At 52.9% G+C, this 14600-nt stretch overlaps 1 protein-coding gene across 3 annotated transcripts in view; it reads left to right on the top strand.

The window, feature by feature from the left end:
• HNF4A (hepatocyte nuclear factor 4 alpha) overlaps positions 1-14600 on the top strand; it is a gene marked incomplete at both ends in the record, with an annotated part of 35277 nt that overhangs the window by 15935 nt on the left and 4742 nt on the right. Inside the window, 5 exons of one of the 3 annotated variants that reach the window (XM_082491078.1) lie at positions 2039-2159; positions 5872-6046; positions 7904-7998; positions 10458-10564; positions 13072-13227. In XM_082491078.1, coding sequence (XP_082347204.1) covers positions 2039-2159; positions 5872-6046; positions 7904-7998; positions 10458-10564; positions 13072-13227 — 654 coding nt within the window. Of the gene's footprint in view, positions 1-2038; positions 2160-5868; positions 6047-7903; positions 7999-10457; positions 10565-13071; positions 13228-14600 lie in introns of those variants that run through there. The other 2 variants (XM_082491079.1, XM_082491080.1) reach the window with 2 other exon arrangements.

Here is a 14600-nt window from a genome sequence, read left to right as displayed (position 1 = left end):
CGCCCGGGGAGCGAACGGCCTTTGCAGCCTTCCTTGCTCAGCAGGCTATTTAAGCAAAAGGTCTGTTTTGCTGAGCAGAGCAAAACGGGTCATGCTTTTACGATATTTTACTAGACGCTGTGGCAAATCCTGCACATATTTGACCTAGTGTCTGTAGCATTTATCTAATCAAAGGGATCACCGTGGCCCGGCCAGGATTGGGACGGAGGTCCCTGGGACGAGGCCACGGAGGGAGCTGTGCCCTACCTGAGCATCCCCACCCCGCTGTGCGCATTGTAAAAACAATTTTTGGCTCAGGACTGCTCCTGCTGAAGGGAAGAGCCACTGGCACGTGAGTGCGGAGACCTCTGGCCCCTCTCCTGGGAGCACAGACCGGATGATTGTGTTCCCTACAGCACAGGGTTGTTTATCACCAGTCCCAGGTGAGAAAGCAGGGGCTGTCCCCTGTGCTCAGCTCCGCTCCTGCTTACCTGTAGCCTTCGGGTAGAAGAGCTGTTTGGCAGTGCTGCGTAGGTCATAGTTTCGAGGAGCAAGGGCTGCTTCAACAAACCCTTGTTCTCCCAAAATGTGAACAGCAAATCGTCACTAGCATCGCTGCACGTGCTGGTGTGGAGCCAGAGACCTCGGTGTCATGTTGTGACAGTGATGCCACCATGGCCAGGGCGGCTTGGGGCGCCAGCGGGGCCGGGGCTGCATTGGGGTGCCTGGGAAGCACAAATACAAGCCAGCTGGTGGCCCAAATCAGCAGCCTGTGGAGTCAGTCACCCGCTGCTGGTTGCGAAATCATGGGGATGTTTTCAACGCAGAGCGAGCTGATACCAAACCATTAATTGCTGCTGTCTTGCGCCATCCAGCCGATGCCGTTCAGTGATTGATTACATTCCCACTCGTTGATCTTGCAATTACACTGAAGCATCTCAGTCCTGTCTGAAGTGGAGGAGCGATGTTCCCAGGGTCAGCTAGGGAGGAGAGGGCCCAGGTTAGCAAGGAGAGCACAGGCAGCTCTGCCGCTCGCTCCGGTCCCCCCTGCCCAGTCCCAGCGGGTGGGACCCCGGGTCAGGCCGAGGTGGCAGAGCCACCATTGGTGCTGGCAGCAGAGAGCTGGCACCTGCAGAAGGAAAAATTTCGCCGCAGAGTAAAGCTCTGCTGCATTGTAAAATGCCTAGTGAAAAGTTTAAGACGTCAGTCAAAACCCGAGGTCGGGGGTTGTCCGGCACAGCGTGGCTCTGGCAGCGGTTCAGGAGCAGCCCCAGCGATGCCCAGGACAGCCGTGCCACCCCCAACCCCATTTGCCATTTGGGCACGGCTGCAGAGTGGGATCTGTTTATAGGGCATCCAGCCCCTGTAAAACTCAGTTTATAGGGAAGTAAAAGGAGTTGTATGTCGTTACTTTGCATAGCAATGTGTAAATTGCCAGGCAGGCAATGACCTTCTCTGACAGGGAGGGAGAAAAAGGAAAAGGTGTGGGAGGGAGGGAGGGAGAGAGAGAAGAGAAAATCTGGGGGGGGGGGGGGGGAGAAGGCAACCAACGGTGGAGAGGGAAAGGCAATGACAGAAGTGAAGAGCAACCTTGTTCTCCCAGCGGGGGTTTTTCCAAGTTTTCCACCCCAGGTACAATTAAGACCGACACCGGCAGCCCAGCATCAAGGTCAATAGCCCGGGAAGGTGTTCCCTGGGCGGCGAGCGCCTGCTCCCGCGGTCCTGCCTGCGCCTGGGAGCCGAGATCGGCAAAGCACCTCGAGATTCAATAATAAACAGTCAACAAGAATCACTGCTGCTCCACCAAAAAAAAAAAAAAAAAAAAACAACCACCAAACAGCTTAGCAGCATTCGGCAGTGGGTGAGATGATTAAAGATTAACCCCCTGCCTCCTGCCTCCACCCCTCTGGGGAGTATAGGCCTTGAGGCTCAGCAAATCCTTTCAGAGAAATATTTGAAATAAAAGACAACAGATAGGGGACGCAGTGAAGGCAGAGGGAGGCAGAAGGGCCAATAGCTTCGGACAAGGGAATCGGTACAATCTGGCCCGTGTTTGCTGATGATAATGCGCCTTTCCAAAGCCCTAATAGACATGGAGATGGCAGATTATAGCGCAGCGTTAGACCCGGCGTATACCACTCTGGAGTTTGAGAACATGCAGGTGCTGGCTATGGGCAACGGTAAGTCCCTTTCGTCTTCTCCTCTCCACTGTGGTGGGATGAGCCGGGGGCTGCAGGAGGAGAATTCGCTGGGGCGGCCACCGAAATGCTCCCGGGGAGGGCTGGGGCTCGGCGGGGGTGTCAGCCATGGGGTCCTAGCAGCTCACTGGGAGGGTTCTGCTTCCCCTGGGGAGAAATAGAGGTGGCGGAGCAATGCTGTGCTCGGCACAGGCGGGATGGTGCCCTGCAGCCCCGACACCTTGGGGACGGGCACACGCCAGGGAGCTGGGCGCAATGAGAGGTCCCCACCAGACATTCAGCCCAGGGACCGGGGCTGGGGCTGAGCACAGGGGGGTGTCTCACCTCCCCCACACCCCAACCAAAAGACCAGCCAAAAGTTTCCGAGCGAAACACTGCTGACAGCTCACCGGACAGACGGCCGAGCAGCACCCCCAGCAGCAGCTGGAGCTCGTTTTTCCCAGAGCAGAAAGCCATGTGTGCCTGGCGAGGGTGGGAACCGCCATGAGAAGCGATTGAGGCACTGCCCCCGCAGCACGGTCCTTCCCCGGGCAGCGCAGGGGGGCACCCCCTTCCCGGGGAGCCCTGTGGGGCTGGGAGGCTCAGCCCCTGGGAAGAGGGCAGGGGGACCCGGTGGGGACAGACAAGAGCTCCCATCCCCTCGGGAGGGTGGGATCACACAGCCCACCCGGATTTGCAATGCTGGCCCACCCGTTTGGGGACCAAGGAGTCCTGATGATTAAATGCTCAGAGATAACAGAAGATTCCTCTCCAAGTCCCCCCTAAAGTCTCTTTAAATATGAGGTTAATGACTAAACGAAGCACGCTGCAGAAATGACCCCCTCAAGCCCTTTCCTCCTGCCTGCTGTGTCACCCAGGCTGACGGGGCACCCCTGTCCCAGGAGGACTGTGCCACCAGCGTGGGCTCTCCCCTCTCAGACTGTGTGGGTCTTCCCCGGCACACAGCTCTGCTCCGTCACGGACGTGACACCATGGTGCCAAAGTGGCTCTGCTCTGCCATAACCCCCTGCCCCACTGGGTCTCAGCCCCTTCCCCGCTCCCCAGGCTGGTGCGACCCACCCAGTGGTCTCAGGGCCGAGAGCAGCCCCCTTCGGCTCTGCTGAAGCCCATCTGGACCCTCCAGGAAAAGCCCCGGTCTTGCTCCCCCTCTGTGCCCCTCTCCCACCCAGCACGCAGAAGCTCCTGCACAGGGGGCTGTGACTCAGCCCCCCCCACCCCCCCCCGGGACCGAGGGCTCCACAGGGCAGAGGGACACCACAATTTTATATGACGAGATCAGGTGTGCTATGAAATACACCCTCGGGGTGGATGGGTCAGCTGGGTCAGGCGGCACCAGTACCTCTCCTCCCCCTCTGCCCTGCTCCAGACCAGGGGCAGGTCTCACCTCCAGGGCTGCTTCGGCACTCCGGCAACTGCCTGCACCTCTGCCCCCAAAACCTCTGCCCCCTTTTCTGGCCGGGGACCGCCAGAGAGCTCAGCCCCTGCCCTGCGCAGCCCCAGCCCAGAGGTGGCTGCTCAGCAGTGACCAAGTTTGTCGCTGTCACAGACCAAACGCATCCCGTGTTCAGACAGGCTTGGGGACGTCTCGAGGAGATACTGTCCTCCTAACACAAGTCTCTACTGCAAGAACTCAAATTTTAAGTAGGATTTCTTCTTTCCTCTATTTACCTTAACTCCAAATCAACCCCACTAAACCCCCTTCCCTGCTGCAGCCAGAGGCCCACATTTCTGCCACTACAAAATAAACTTAATTGGAAAAATTATCCATTAGGCAATAATTTCATTGTCGGTTGGCTATTAGACTAAGATGTTGTAATTTCTTTGATAACGGTGCCAGTTTTTCCTGTTCTATGCTCATCCGATTACAGCATGATATATTGCTAAAAAGGGATTTATCTGGGCTGTCACAGGTACACAAGTAATGAGATTATAGGCAGATCAGCTCTTCCTCGCTCATGTAAATCCTATGTTTAGCTGAAACTGGAAATTTACCTTTCCTTCTGGAAGGACCTCCATCTAGCCAAGCCTTTGGGATGCGTTTGGAGGAAGGAGGCTTTTGGAGACAAGCTGCTCCCAGGGATGAGAGACAGCCGGAGTGAGCCCAGGAGGAGCTCAGGTTTTGGGAGAGGAGAGAGGAGCTCTGCACGCACAGAAATGCGGCTGCGTGACAGGGTGTGCCAGGCTAGGACACAGAGAGGCAGCAAACTGCCTCGGGAAAGAAATAAAGGAGGGACGCAAGGAATTAGAAAGGCAGAAAGCAGGCAAGGAAATGAAAGCTGCTGCCAGAGCCAGAGGAGGTGTTGGCTCAAGAGTGCCCCGTGCCAGCTCACTGCTGGGGATCACAGGATCCACTCCCAGGCGTGCCAAGGGATGGCAGGAAGAGGCTGGGCAGCACCTGCTGCAATACCCCTGTCTCTGCAAAATAAATGCTAAAGTTGTAGCCCTACCTCAGTCAGCTTTGCCTCAGCCTCCCCCAGCACCCATGCTCCAGCTGCTAAAGGGAGCCCTGTTGGGACCGGCCTTTTTATAGCACCCAGCCCCCTTCCTGCTGGGCGCCAAGTGGGAGCAGCTGTGGCCCTCCTGGGCGAGAGCTCACTGCATCCCTGCCAAACCCAGAGACCAACTGACTCAAGTATTAAAATCCCAGCAGGTTTCTATGGCTTTGTAGATCATGGGTATCATTTGCAGCCGGGATTTCCACTGAGGCAGGGGAATGTGCCCGTGCTGATACAGGAAAACGTGCATGGGAGGGGACAATTAGATCAACTGAATTAAGGGCTGATCCCTTCAGCCTTGAGGTTTGTTTGGCTTGCTGGAGGGGTTTTTGTGTAGATCTTGTATGGTTTCAAGCCTTTCAGATGTCCTTTCCTACAGAGGCTGCTGCAATTCCCCATCCTCCTGAAAGAGCCCTGCAATTGCTAGTCCCCCTCGGTCTGTGAGGACTGTAAGACACATCAATCTCAGCTGTGGTGCTACCAGACTCTGGAAGATACCCAGCATACATCCTCCTCTATGCTATAGCATCACCCTTTCTTTCGGGGTTAGCTCGATCAGTCCTTCCTTGCACAGGTAGTATTTGTCAACGTGAGTTTTTCAGCTGAAGTCATTTGAGTTTGTTGTGCACTTAAAGTCTTGTTCTCCTGAAGAACCGCTGTGCAGGCTGGAGCTCCGTGCCTGGCAGAGCAGCTCTTCAGCAAAGAGAGCTGGTCACCTCATTTCTCCAATAGCGTCTGCACAGGGCTGTCTTGGGCTCTTTTGGGGCTGTAACACAAACACCTCCCTAATAAATCAGCTGCTCGCCCTGAGCTGTAATACCTCGGCTTTAACACTGCGCCAGCTTTTTCTCTGGCCACACAACTGCAGCACAAAGCGCCTGCAAATCCCCAAGGAATTTTGGCTCTGCTCTGTGACTCCTGCAAATGGGTTTCCGCTTTGTCTGAAGGCGTCACTGGAGTCAGGCCTTTGGGAAAAGCTCTCTCACCCTGGCGCACGGGGAGCTTTTTCGCAATCAAAATGCAGTGACTTAAGAGACTCGGAGCACCCACCACTCCTCAAACACCTCTGGCCCACGCCACACAGCCTGCCTGCAGCTGCCTGGTTCCTCCAAAAATCAGGTCTCTCACTGGAAACCGAGTTAGGAAATGTTGGCCGTTTGTCTCACTGTTGTCTTCTTCCTATGTCGTTCCCAAAGCAGACACGTCTCCATCAGAAGCAGCCAACCTCAACACTTCCAACAGCATCGGGGTGAGTGCGCTGTGTGCCATCTGCGGGGACCGCGCCACGGGGAAGCATTACGGGGCTTCCAGCTGCGATGGCTGCAAAGGCTTCTTCAGGAGGAGCGTCCGGAAGAACCACATGTACTCCTGCAGGTAAGGACAGAGGGGACGGAGTGATGTGGCTGAGACAGAACAGTCCCTAGGAGCTGAGCACCACAGCCCTCAGAGCACAGCAGCATGGTCCTTCCTCCTCTTCATCCTCCCTGCATCCTCCACCACCTTCCCTGACCTCACCCCCCAGTGGGAAGGGCCAGAGACAGCCCTCACTCTGGGATTGCCCTCCAGTGATCACTGGGGAAAGACCCTGGGAGGTCTTACCCTGCTCTGTAGGGGCAAAGCATGTGTTCTTTGCAAATGGATGCGGCCAACCGTGGATGCAACCAGCAAGCAAGGTGGTGTCCGGGGGGGGGGGGAGGGGAGAGGAATTCATTAGAGGGGCTGAGCACCTTGCTGCTCTGTGCTCTGAGTGCAGTGCAAACCCCGCTCACTCCCTGGGGGCACTTCAGTGGCCTCCCATCTCTTCTCCGTCATGAGATGAAAGTGTGTCTGCCATCTACCAAAAATGCTATCACTGCCTGTTACGTGATAAAAGAACATCTAAGGAGACAAGCTGGGCAGCGTAGCGCGCACATCTCTGCGGATGAGACATGCATGTTGCTCGGGTGTCACTGGTGGCAGCCCACGGCTTTCCCGTGCCATCAGTGGCTGTGACCTGTCCGCTCACTGCTCTGAGCAACTGAGACAGAGAGGGTCGCAGGGGAAATCGAGGAATCCTCAGCTCAAACTGCCGAAATCACTCGGGCTTTTGGGGTCAGTTACTCCTGATGGCCTGACAGCCACCTGGAGACCATGAAGAGCAACATGACTCCAAAATCTGAGCGACAGAAAGAAGTCCCTGATTTGTGAGCGCACATGAAGCACGTTACCGCTTGCACCCCAGAGTTATTGAATCTGGCTGCCCAGGGAGCCCCTCCCCACAGCTCCAGGGGAAAAGCGAAGGTGCCCAGTTCTTTGGAGACCAGGGCTTTTATACTAGTGCTACAGAAATGCTTAAAAAGCTGCTTTCAGGCACCCGCTCAGGCAAATCTTAGCTTGGGGCTTTAAAAAGCATGGTAGAAACAAGCCTTTTCAAAAGTTACAGAGCCCTTTCCCAGCCCTGCACGCCTTTGTCTTTATTTTGCAAGCTTCATCAATCCGCAGTAAATTTGAGCAAATTTGCAAGTGAAATGCATGCTGCAAATGGCCACCAGGCTTGTGCTGCACGCAAGAGCCACACGCATGGGAGATCAGCGTTTGCACTGCCACGTGTGATGTATTTGGTGATACAAGCGCGGAGGGAAGGAACTGGTTGCTTCCCCAGTCCTCTCTGCAGTGCAGGTGGCTGCAGAGTTATTTGCACGCCAGCAATGCTGTCCAGAAGCCAGAACCAACCTGCCTGGATCCCAGACACAGTCCTGGAGAGATGCAGGGACTTAACCCCACTTCTTAACCTTACTAGCTCAAGAACAACCTTTTACACTTTTTTTTTGTCGTTCAGAATAGATGCATTCTTCTTCCCTTCTAACTGGCATCTAACTTACAACAGAGGTTACCGAGTTGGCTCTGACCCTCCTGGCTCACACTTTTAACTCCACTGGGGCTTGTCAGTCCATCATGAGCATCCTATGCCTTGTGGTTAGTGAGTAAGCCCAGCAGCCTGAGCTCCTGCATGCCACTGTCAGCTCTAGCCCATCCTTATTGAACATCCAGAGGTAGAGCAGAGGGCTGAGATGTTCAGTGCAAAGAAGAAACCTCAGGTTAACGCAAGCACGGAAATGGCACAGACCGGGGCTCCTTTCTCAGGGTGAGCCTCTGGGAACCTTCTCTGAACGAATCTTGTAGTTTGGGGCTTTTTCTTGTCCTGCCTTGAGGCTCAGTCTTCCTGCTCCTCACACCTCTCTTTCTTCCCAGGTTTAACAGGCAGTGTGTGGTAGACAAAGACAAAAGAAACCAGTGCCGATACTGCAGGCTTAAGAAGTGCTTCCGAGCAGGAATGAAGAAGGAAGGTGGGTGATGGCGTGGCTCCCCCGAGCACGTTTGAGGAAGCCCTCGCAGCCTCAGACCAGTCCCTGACAGCTTAGCCCTGTCTTCCCTCTACAATGCTCTCCTGTGCACAGATCCAGACATCACAGGGGGATTTAGGGAGAGTTTTGGCCTCCGCTCGTGAGCCCTGCGTGTGCCCAACCCGCCCCGCTCCCACCCATGCGGTGTCTTTGCAAGCAGCCATCGTCCCAACGAAGGCACGGCACGGGGGCCCTGCGTACTCCCAAATTAAGTTTCAGGGCCCCTTCTCAGGGCACCTCTCAAAACGCCAGCAAAGACAAGCCCACGAGAGGGCCGCAGGATCACACTTGTGTCTCAGAACTGCCCGTGGTTGTACACACAAATCCCACCCCGACCTCTTCAGCTCACCCTCACTCACACTGACACCCACATCACCGGCGCTCCCACATAGCCAGGGCATCCGAGCGGTTTGGGAATGCTTCTCAGCATCAGTGAGAAGCAGAAACTCCCAAAAGACCTGGAAATTTGGAAACACTTTGGGAAAACTGCTCTAAGTGCTGTTGCCCCAGAGTCACCATGAAATCCGCAGCTGAATGAGCGAGTCCAGAAAAGGTCCAACTTTCATTTTGCCCCTCTCTTTCCAAATGTGCATATAGGTTCTTGCTGATCCTCTGCAGAGAGCTTACTTTTATCTGACATATCAGCCACAGCAGAAAGGACCCAGAACAAGGTGGAGCACTTGGCTATTTAAGTCCATAGGAAACAAGCAAAGATATCCTCCCCCCTGCATGGCCCAGGCTCACCCCACCAACTTCCCTGCCCCTCCGCCTCTGCAGCCCTTCCAGGTCCCCATGACTCAGACACGACGGGACAGGATTCACCCCTTGTTTATGCCTGCTTGGTTCTCAGGAGTTTTCACCGTGGCAAGGAAACCTGGGGCTGCCGTGGTCCTGTTGGTGGCCCCACTGGTAGTCCTGCTGGTGACCTTGCTCATCACCCCACTGGTGGCCCTGTTGGCGAGGGACAAACTGCCAGGAGCAGCCCAGAGGAGCTGCCTGGCACCCCGCAGAGCTCACCCCATTGATGTCTGCAAAGGGGCAACCGGGAAGCATTTGGCCCTGCTGTTCCACGTAGAGAAATTAAACCTGTGCTCCCCCCAGTTCACACCCCCTTGAGGAGAAACTTAGGAGAAAAGGGGTCCTTGAAGACAACAGGGAAGTACCAGTGGTGCCTGGGCAGCTTCCCCAGGAACACCAGCCTGCGGGAACACCTCTGAGCAGGAACATTTCTTCCCTGTTAAAGGAGATGAGGTATCGCAAGGAACTTGGCTTGACTTTTCCTGAAGAACATAGGAATCCTCCTCTCCCTGCAGCGCCTGCTCATCCCATGCCCAGAGCTTTGCTGCTGTCTGTTAATATTCAATAGAAGTTACATTAGGTGCATGACCAGCTAATACTGAGCAAACATTTGGAAAACATCATGGCGTGACTGAACTCGGGGGCCTGCTACTGATAACAAGCAGCATAACCTTGAGAGCTCCTATTTACAGCCGCTGACTGCAGGGCTTTTCTTCTGGCCCAGCCTCGTTATTGCTTTTTATCAGGCGGATTTATACATGGCGAGCGTATCAATCCAGAGAGCCACCAGCCTAAGGCAGGGACTGTTCTGTTTCCCCCGCCATCGATCAATACCGTATTTGAGCAGATGGCTGCGACTGGCGTGGCTGCGGTGGGTTACGGCCAGCCCACGGCCTCCTGGCAGGTCGAGAGGCAAACCCTCCCCCTCAGCACTGCCGCTCCTGCTCTGGCTGCTGCCACCTCTAGGCTCACAGCCCAGGTCCTCAGGACTGGACCAAGCAGGGAGGGCCATCGGGGTCAAACCAGTCCTGGAAGTCTCCATACAATAAGGTATGAGAGAGCTCTGTTGCTCTGGATAGATAAGGAGGAACTGTTCTGCACTTCCTTCCTTATTGGAGCTTAGATGGAAGTTTTCCAACTGCACCTACCTGGTGTAACAGCTTCCCAGAGCTCACAGAAGTCATGTGGACAGACAAAGATGCCATGCAGATACTCGACTCCACCATCTCACACATAAGCGTTGGGCTGCACGTGTGAGCATGGCCACCGTTTCAGACCCCATATTTTGAAATCAAAAATCTCAGAGCTAGCTCCTTTGAAAGGAAACTTTCCCATTGAACTCTACAAGCTTTGAACCAGGTGCCTGAGCTCTGAACCCACCCCGTCCCAGGAAAGCCTCATAAAGCAAACGTGAAAACAGAACCACCAGATGTAGTCAGGTCTGGCAGGCATCCGTCCCAAACCAGACACAGCTGCACCTCTGTCCTGCCAGGCAGGGAAGCTGGGAAACTGCAGCTAAGGAGGGGGAATGCCAAAATCTGTGCTAGTTTTTGGTGTGCACTGCCACGAACGACCTGCAGCTCAGCCAAAATACTCTCTTGCAGCAGTACAAAATGAACGGGACCGAATCAGCACCCGGAGATCAAGTTACGAAGACAGCAGCTTGCCCTCCATCAATGTCTTACTGCAGGCAGAAGTCCTGGCACAACAGGTACGTCTCCTTTCTTCTTTGGCAAAGTACAAAAGCATCAGGCACTATCCGGCCAGTAGAGCCGGTTGAGTATTTAACAGCTGAGTCTTCAAATTACCACCTCTTTTCTAAGTAACTTATCTGCCAACTCAACACTGGTTTTTCAAAGGCATTTGTTACCTGAAACCATCCCTTTAATGCTCCTTGGTCCAGAACTCAGTTGTAATAATACGCAATAATCTGTTCTGCTTTGATGGGGCACGCGAAGGCTGGAGAGCCTGCTGGAAGAATCACTGAAATCCCAGCAGCTGCGGCCACCTAAACCAGCCAAGGGGCCGGCCTTGCACGAGCAGCCTCCCTTCTCTGTCAGGAACTTCAGGCTCTGGCTTCCTGCACAGCTTCAGGAGGAATCAGTTTCATGCTTGTTTTATGCAGATAGTCTTTCCAGCGTTTGCTTGAAATTCCCCATTTCCACAAGCCTACTGCCAAGCCTTACTTCCTAGAGTGTTTACTTGAAAACATGACTCTGATTTAAGAATCAAAGAATATTGCAAACAGTGTACATCAGATCATCACTATCTGGGAGGACACAGGAGGGGACGGGAGTGCACAGGCTGCAGGGAGGGTTTCTCTGCAAGAACAAGTGATGAGTACGGGGCTGTGCTGGAGGCAAGAGCTGCCACTCTTCGTGGGAGCTGGGGAGCGCAGCACTCCCTGTCCCGGGGAAAATGAAGAGGGATTTGAATTGACAGTCCACGTTCTTTCTTGCTTCAAGGGTCACGTTACCCTGAAGGCTGTCCCGGGAGATGCTCCAGGACAGGATGTGCCATGCCCATGCCAGGGCTCAGGCTGTAAGGTCCACTTCCCTGAGGAGGAGACATGCCAGAAGGGCTATGGGCCAGTCCTGTACACAAGAAGCATATCCAATCTCATCCCACATCTCACCTTGTCCTGCTCAGGCCCTAATATATTTATATACTCTCTAAAAATAATATTGGGGCTGCTCCCAGCAGTGTGAGATAATGGGGTCTCAAGTTACCAGATCTACAAGGGAAGGACATTTCCAGGAGTCCGAGTCCTGCAGTGGCATCACATGTAAGTCGTGCGCAGGATCTACTGATAAAAACTACAACCATGGACAAATCCAGGGGAGCTCCTGCTCTCCCACAGAGCACAGAGAGACTCATTAAACAAGGCAGGCTCCAGCACAGTAATTGGTAACTTTTATGTGCCAGCTAATTAGAACAAGATACTGCTGAGGAGCGGCTTTCTACGAGATCTCGGGTCACTCACTCAGAGGTCTTTATTTATTTGCTAAGCCTTCCGGGCTCTCTGATTAGGGTAATACATGGTGAGATTTTTACAATCTTATTTATTCAATAATAGCTCGAGAGCTGGAGAGCTTCCAGGTAATGCAACCTGAAAAAAAAAAAAAAAAAATACAGGTGGCATTTGAACTCTATTTCCTTGGGGAGGCTGGCAGGGTCCGAGCTGAAAATGCTGGCAGGAACAGGACAGGAAGAGCTGATGCTGTACAAGAGCCGAGAGGGCAGGCGGAGGGCAGCGATGGGGTTGAGTTAATTGCTTACAGAAGCATGAGGATAAAGTAGTGACTAAGGGCAAATTTTTAGATGAGCTGGGTGAGCAGCTATGCATGAGAACCCAGCAGGAGGTTGGGTGCCTGGTTTGGGGGAGATGTTCTTTCCAGCTCTGTGTGACAGTACTTGCAGAGCTGTCAGGCTTGTCCTTTGCAAATGAAATGGTCCCATTTGCCTTTGCAACCACAAAATGTGACCTGTGTTGGGGGCAGCTTTGCACATGCGCAGTTTTACCAAAAGAGCCTAAAGCTGGGGGGAGGTGGGAGACAGTTGTCTTTAAAGTCTGTCTTTAGCATTTCAAAGTGGGTAATGTCAAATATTAATGATGCGGTGCTCACAGAAAACAATGTCAGACCTGCAAAGCTACCTTCAGCAAAGACTTCTCCTGCTCATGCTGACTCAGACAGAAGGAAAAGCAGAGCCTGCACGTCCCCTCTCAAAAGCAGACAAGGCAGGTCTGGCCAAGCACTGGCTCTGGAGCAGCGTGGAAGGGAGAGCAGTTCTCTGCCCCTTGGTGGGACCAAGTAGCTTGTGCGGCAGCACTGGGTGGACGTGTCCTTGCTATTGGTGAGGCTTGACTGCTACACAAGCCCGTCTGTTCCCTCCTGGATCTTGACTGAGCACATTGTTCAGTGGGAGGAAGACCTTGGCTTTAGAAACATTTCTTCTGTGCTTTCCAGTCTATTCAAGACATGACAGTTTACCAAGATGATCCACAACCTCAGCTCTGTAGCATTTCATGTTCACAAATCCCCAAGCTGATCTCAATTTAAATAAGTTATGCCACATATTCTGGAGGCTGGATATGCAACAGAAAAAAGTAATTGTTGATGCTGGAGTCTGCATCAGCACGACCCATGGGCTGGGGATGTTCCTGTGTATGTTACCTCTGTGACACTGAAAGGTGAAGGACCTCTTCTCTCCTTCCAGATATCATCCCCGGTTCCTGTGATCAACGGAGACATTCGAGGGAAGAAGATTGCCAACATCTCCGATGTGTGTGAATCCATGAAGCAGCAGCTGCTGGTGCTGGTGGAGTGGGCCAAGTACATCCCTGCCTTCTGCGAGCTGCCCCTGGACGACCAGGCAAGTCCCCCCCCTCCACCCCACCTCACTCTGCCCTGTGGAAGGCAGCGGGGAGCCGAAGGAGAGCCAGGCAGCTGGGACCTTCAAAGAAAACACGTATTGTTCGCTTTGTTATCCTGACTGCTGTAGCTGATTGGGAACAGCATCCATACAATGCCAGCACAGGCCATTTGCATGTGCAGGTAATCAGTGGATGAGCACAGTCATGATAACACTGAGATCAAATTAGGTACATAATCAGGTGCGCATTTTGCATGGGCCTATCAGTCAATTATTTAGTAATTATCATTTGCGCAGCACTTTGAAGACCAGAAGTGCTATACAAATACTTAAGGTAATCAGACTTAGTATGACAGATTTCTAGCCTAAGGTCTGCTCAAGACTTAAAACCAAATCTGCCTGTCTGTCTGTCTGCCTCTTGCCCAGACATATGTCCGTATCTATTCTCCTGGTGTAGAATTAGTGAAACTACATGCTAGTTTGCTCCCAGGCAATAAGAAAATCTCTCTTCAGAGTTAAAAAACAGAAATATATTTGCATTTAACACAAATTACTAAAATTACATTTGCTGATTCCATAACCAAGATAAGGACAGTGGGCTTGATATCCTCTGCAAAACTATACTGCAGGATCTCAGGCAGCCTCAAAGAGATACAAGGAGACATCTCCTGTGTAAGTCTAAATTTCAGAGGTCTGCAGGAGATGTTGCAGGACATGATGTGTGCCCAGCCTCGAACAGCACGTGTGCACAGTGGGGAGGCTCCAGAGGGAAAGGCTAGCACTTGTGGCAGTGTACAGTGCTGCTGGCAGTGGCCAGCACAGGTTCTGCCACAGGTAGGAAGGTATTTCCAATCTGCCTAGTGTACAGTCACAAAATCAGCATGTGTTCTCTTCAGCCAGGATCAGTCTCCAGCCCTGTTGACCTAGAGGTAATTTTTATATCATGAAGAAAAAGGATATCCAGAAAGTGAGAGTATCCAACTGATCAAAACCCCCTAAATCTGAGCTCTTCAGTAATCACTCAGCAGCACAGAGCCTTGGGGAATTCAGTGTTGTTAACACAGCAGCATATTTCCCTCTTTATTGTGTGCAAGCACTAAATTGTTTAAAATGGTAAGAAATCCATTAAACTCCTAAGGCAAATACAACTCAAAAATTATGAAAACCAAAATGCATTCCAGTAGCAAATGACTTTCACACGGCAAACAGGCTGCAGCCCAGCGGAGGCTTGGGGCAGCTCTGCATAACCCATTGTACCCTTGTGCCTTTTGGAACAGAGGCAGTAAACCTGGTTAATAACTCTGCAAACTACAGCAATTTCCACATGAGCTCATTTTACAATTGTGGGGCTGCAAAATTTCTCAAAGAAGAAA

This window comes from Vanellus vanellus, assembly GCF_965231255.1.
Source record: "Vanellus vanellus genome assembly, chromosome: 15".
NCBI classification, from domain to species: Eukaryota; Metazoa; Chordata; class Aves; order Charadriiformes; family Charadriidae; genus Vanellus; species Vanellus vanellus.
The sequence above is the reverse complement of the archived record's forward strand: the minus strand, read 5'-3'. Positions and strand labels throughout refer to the sequence as shown.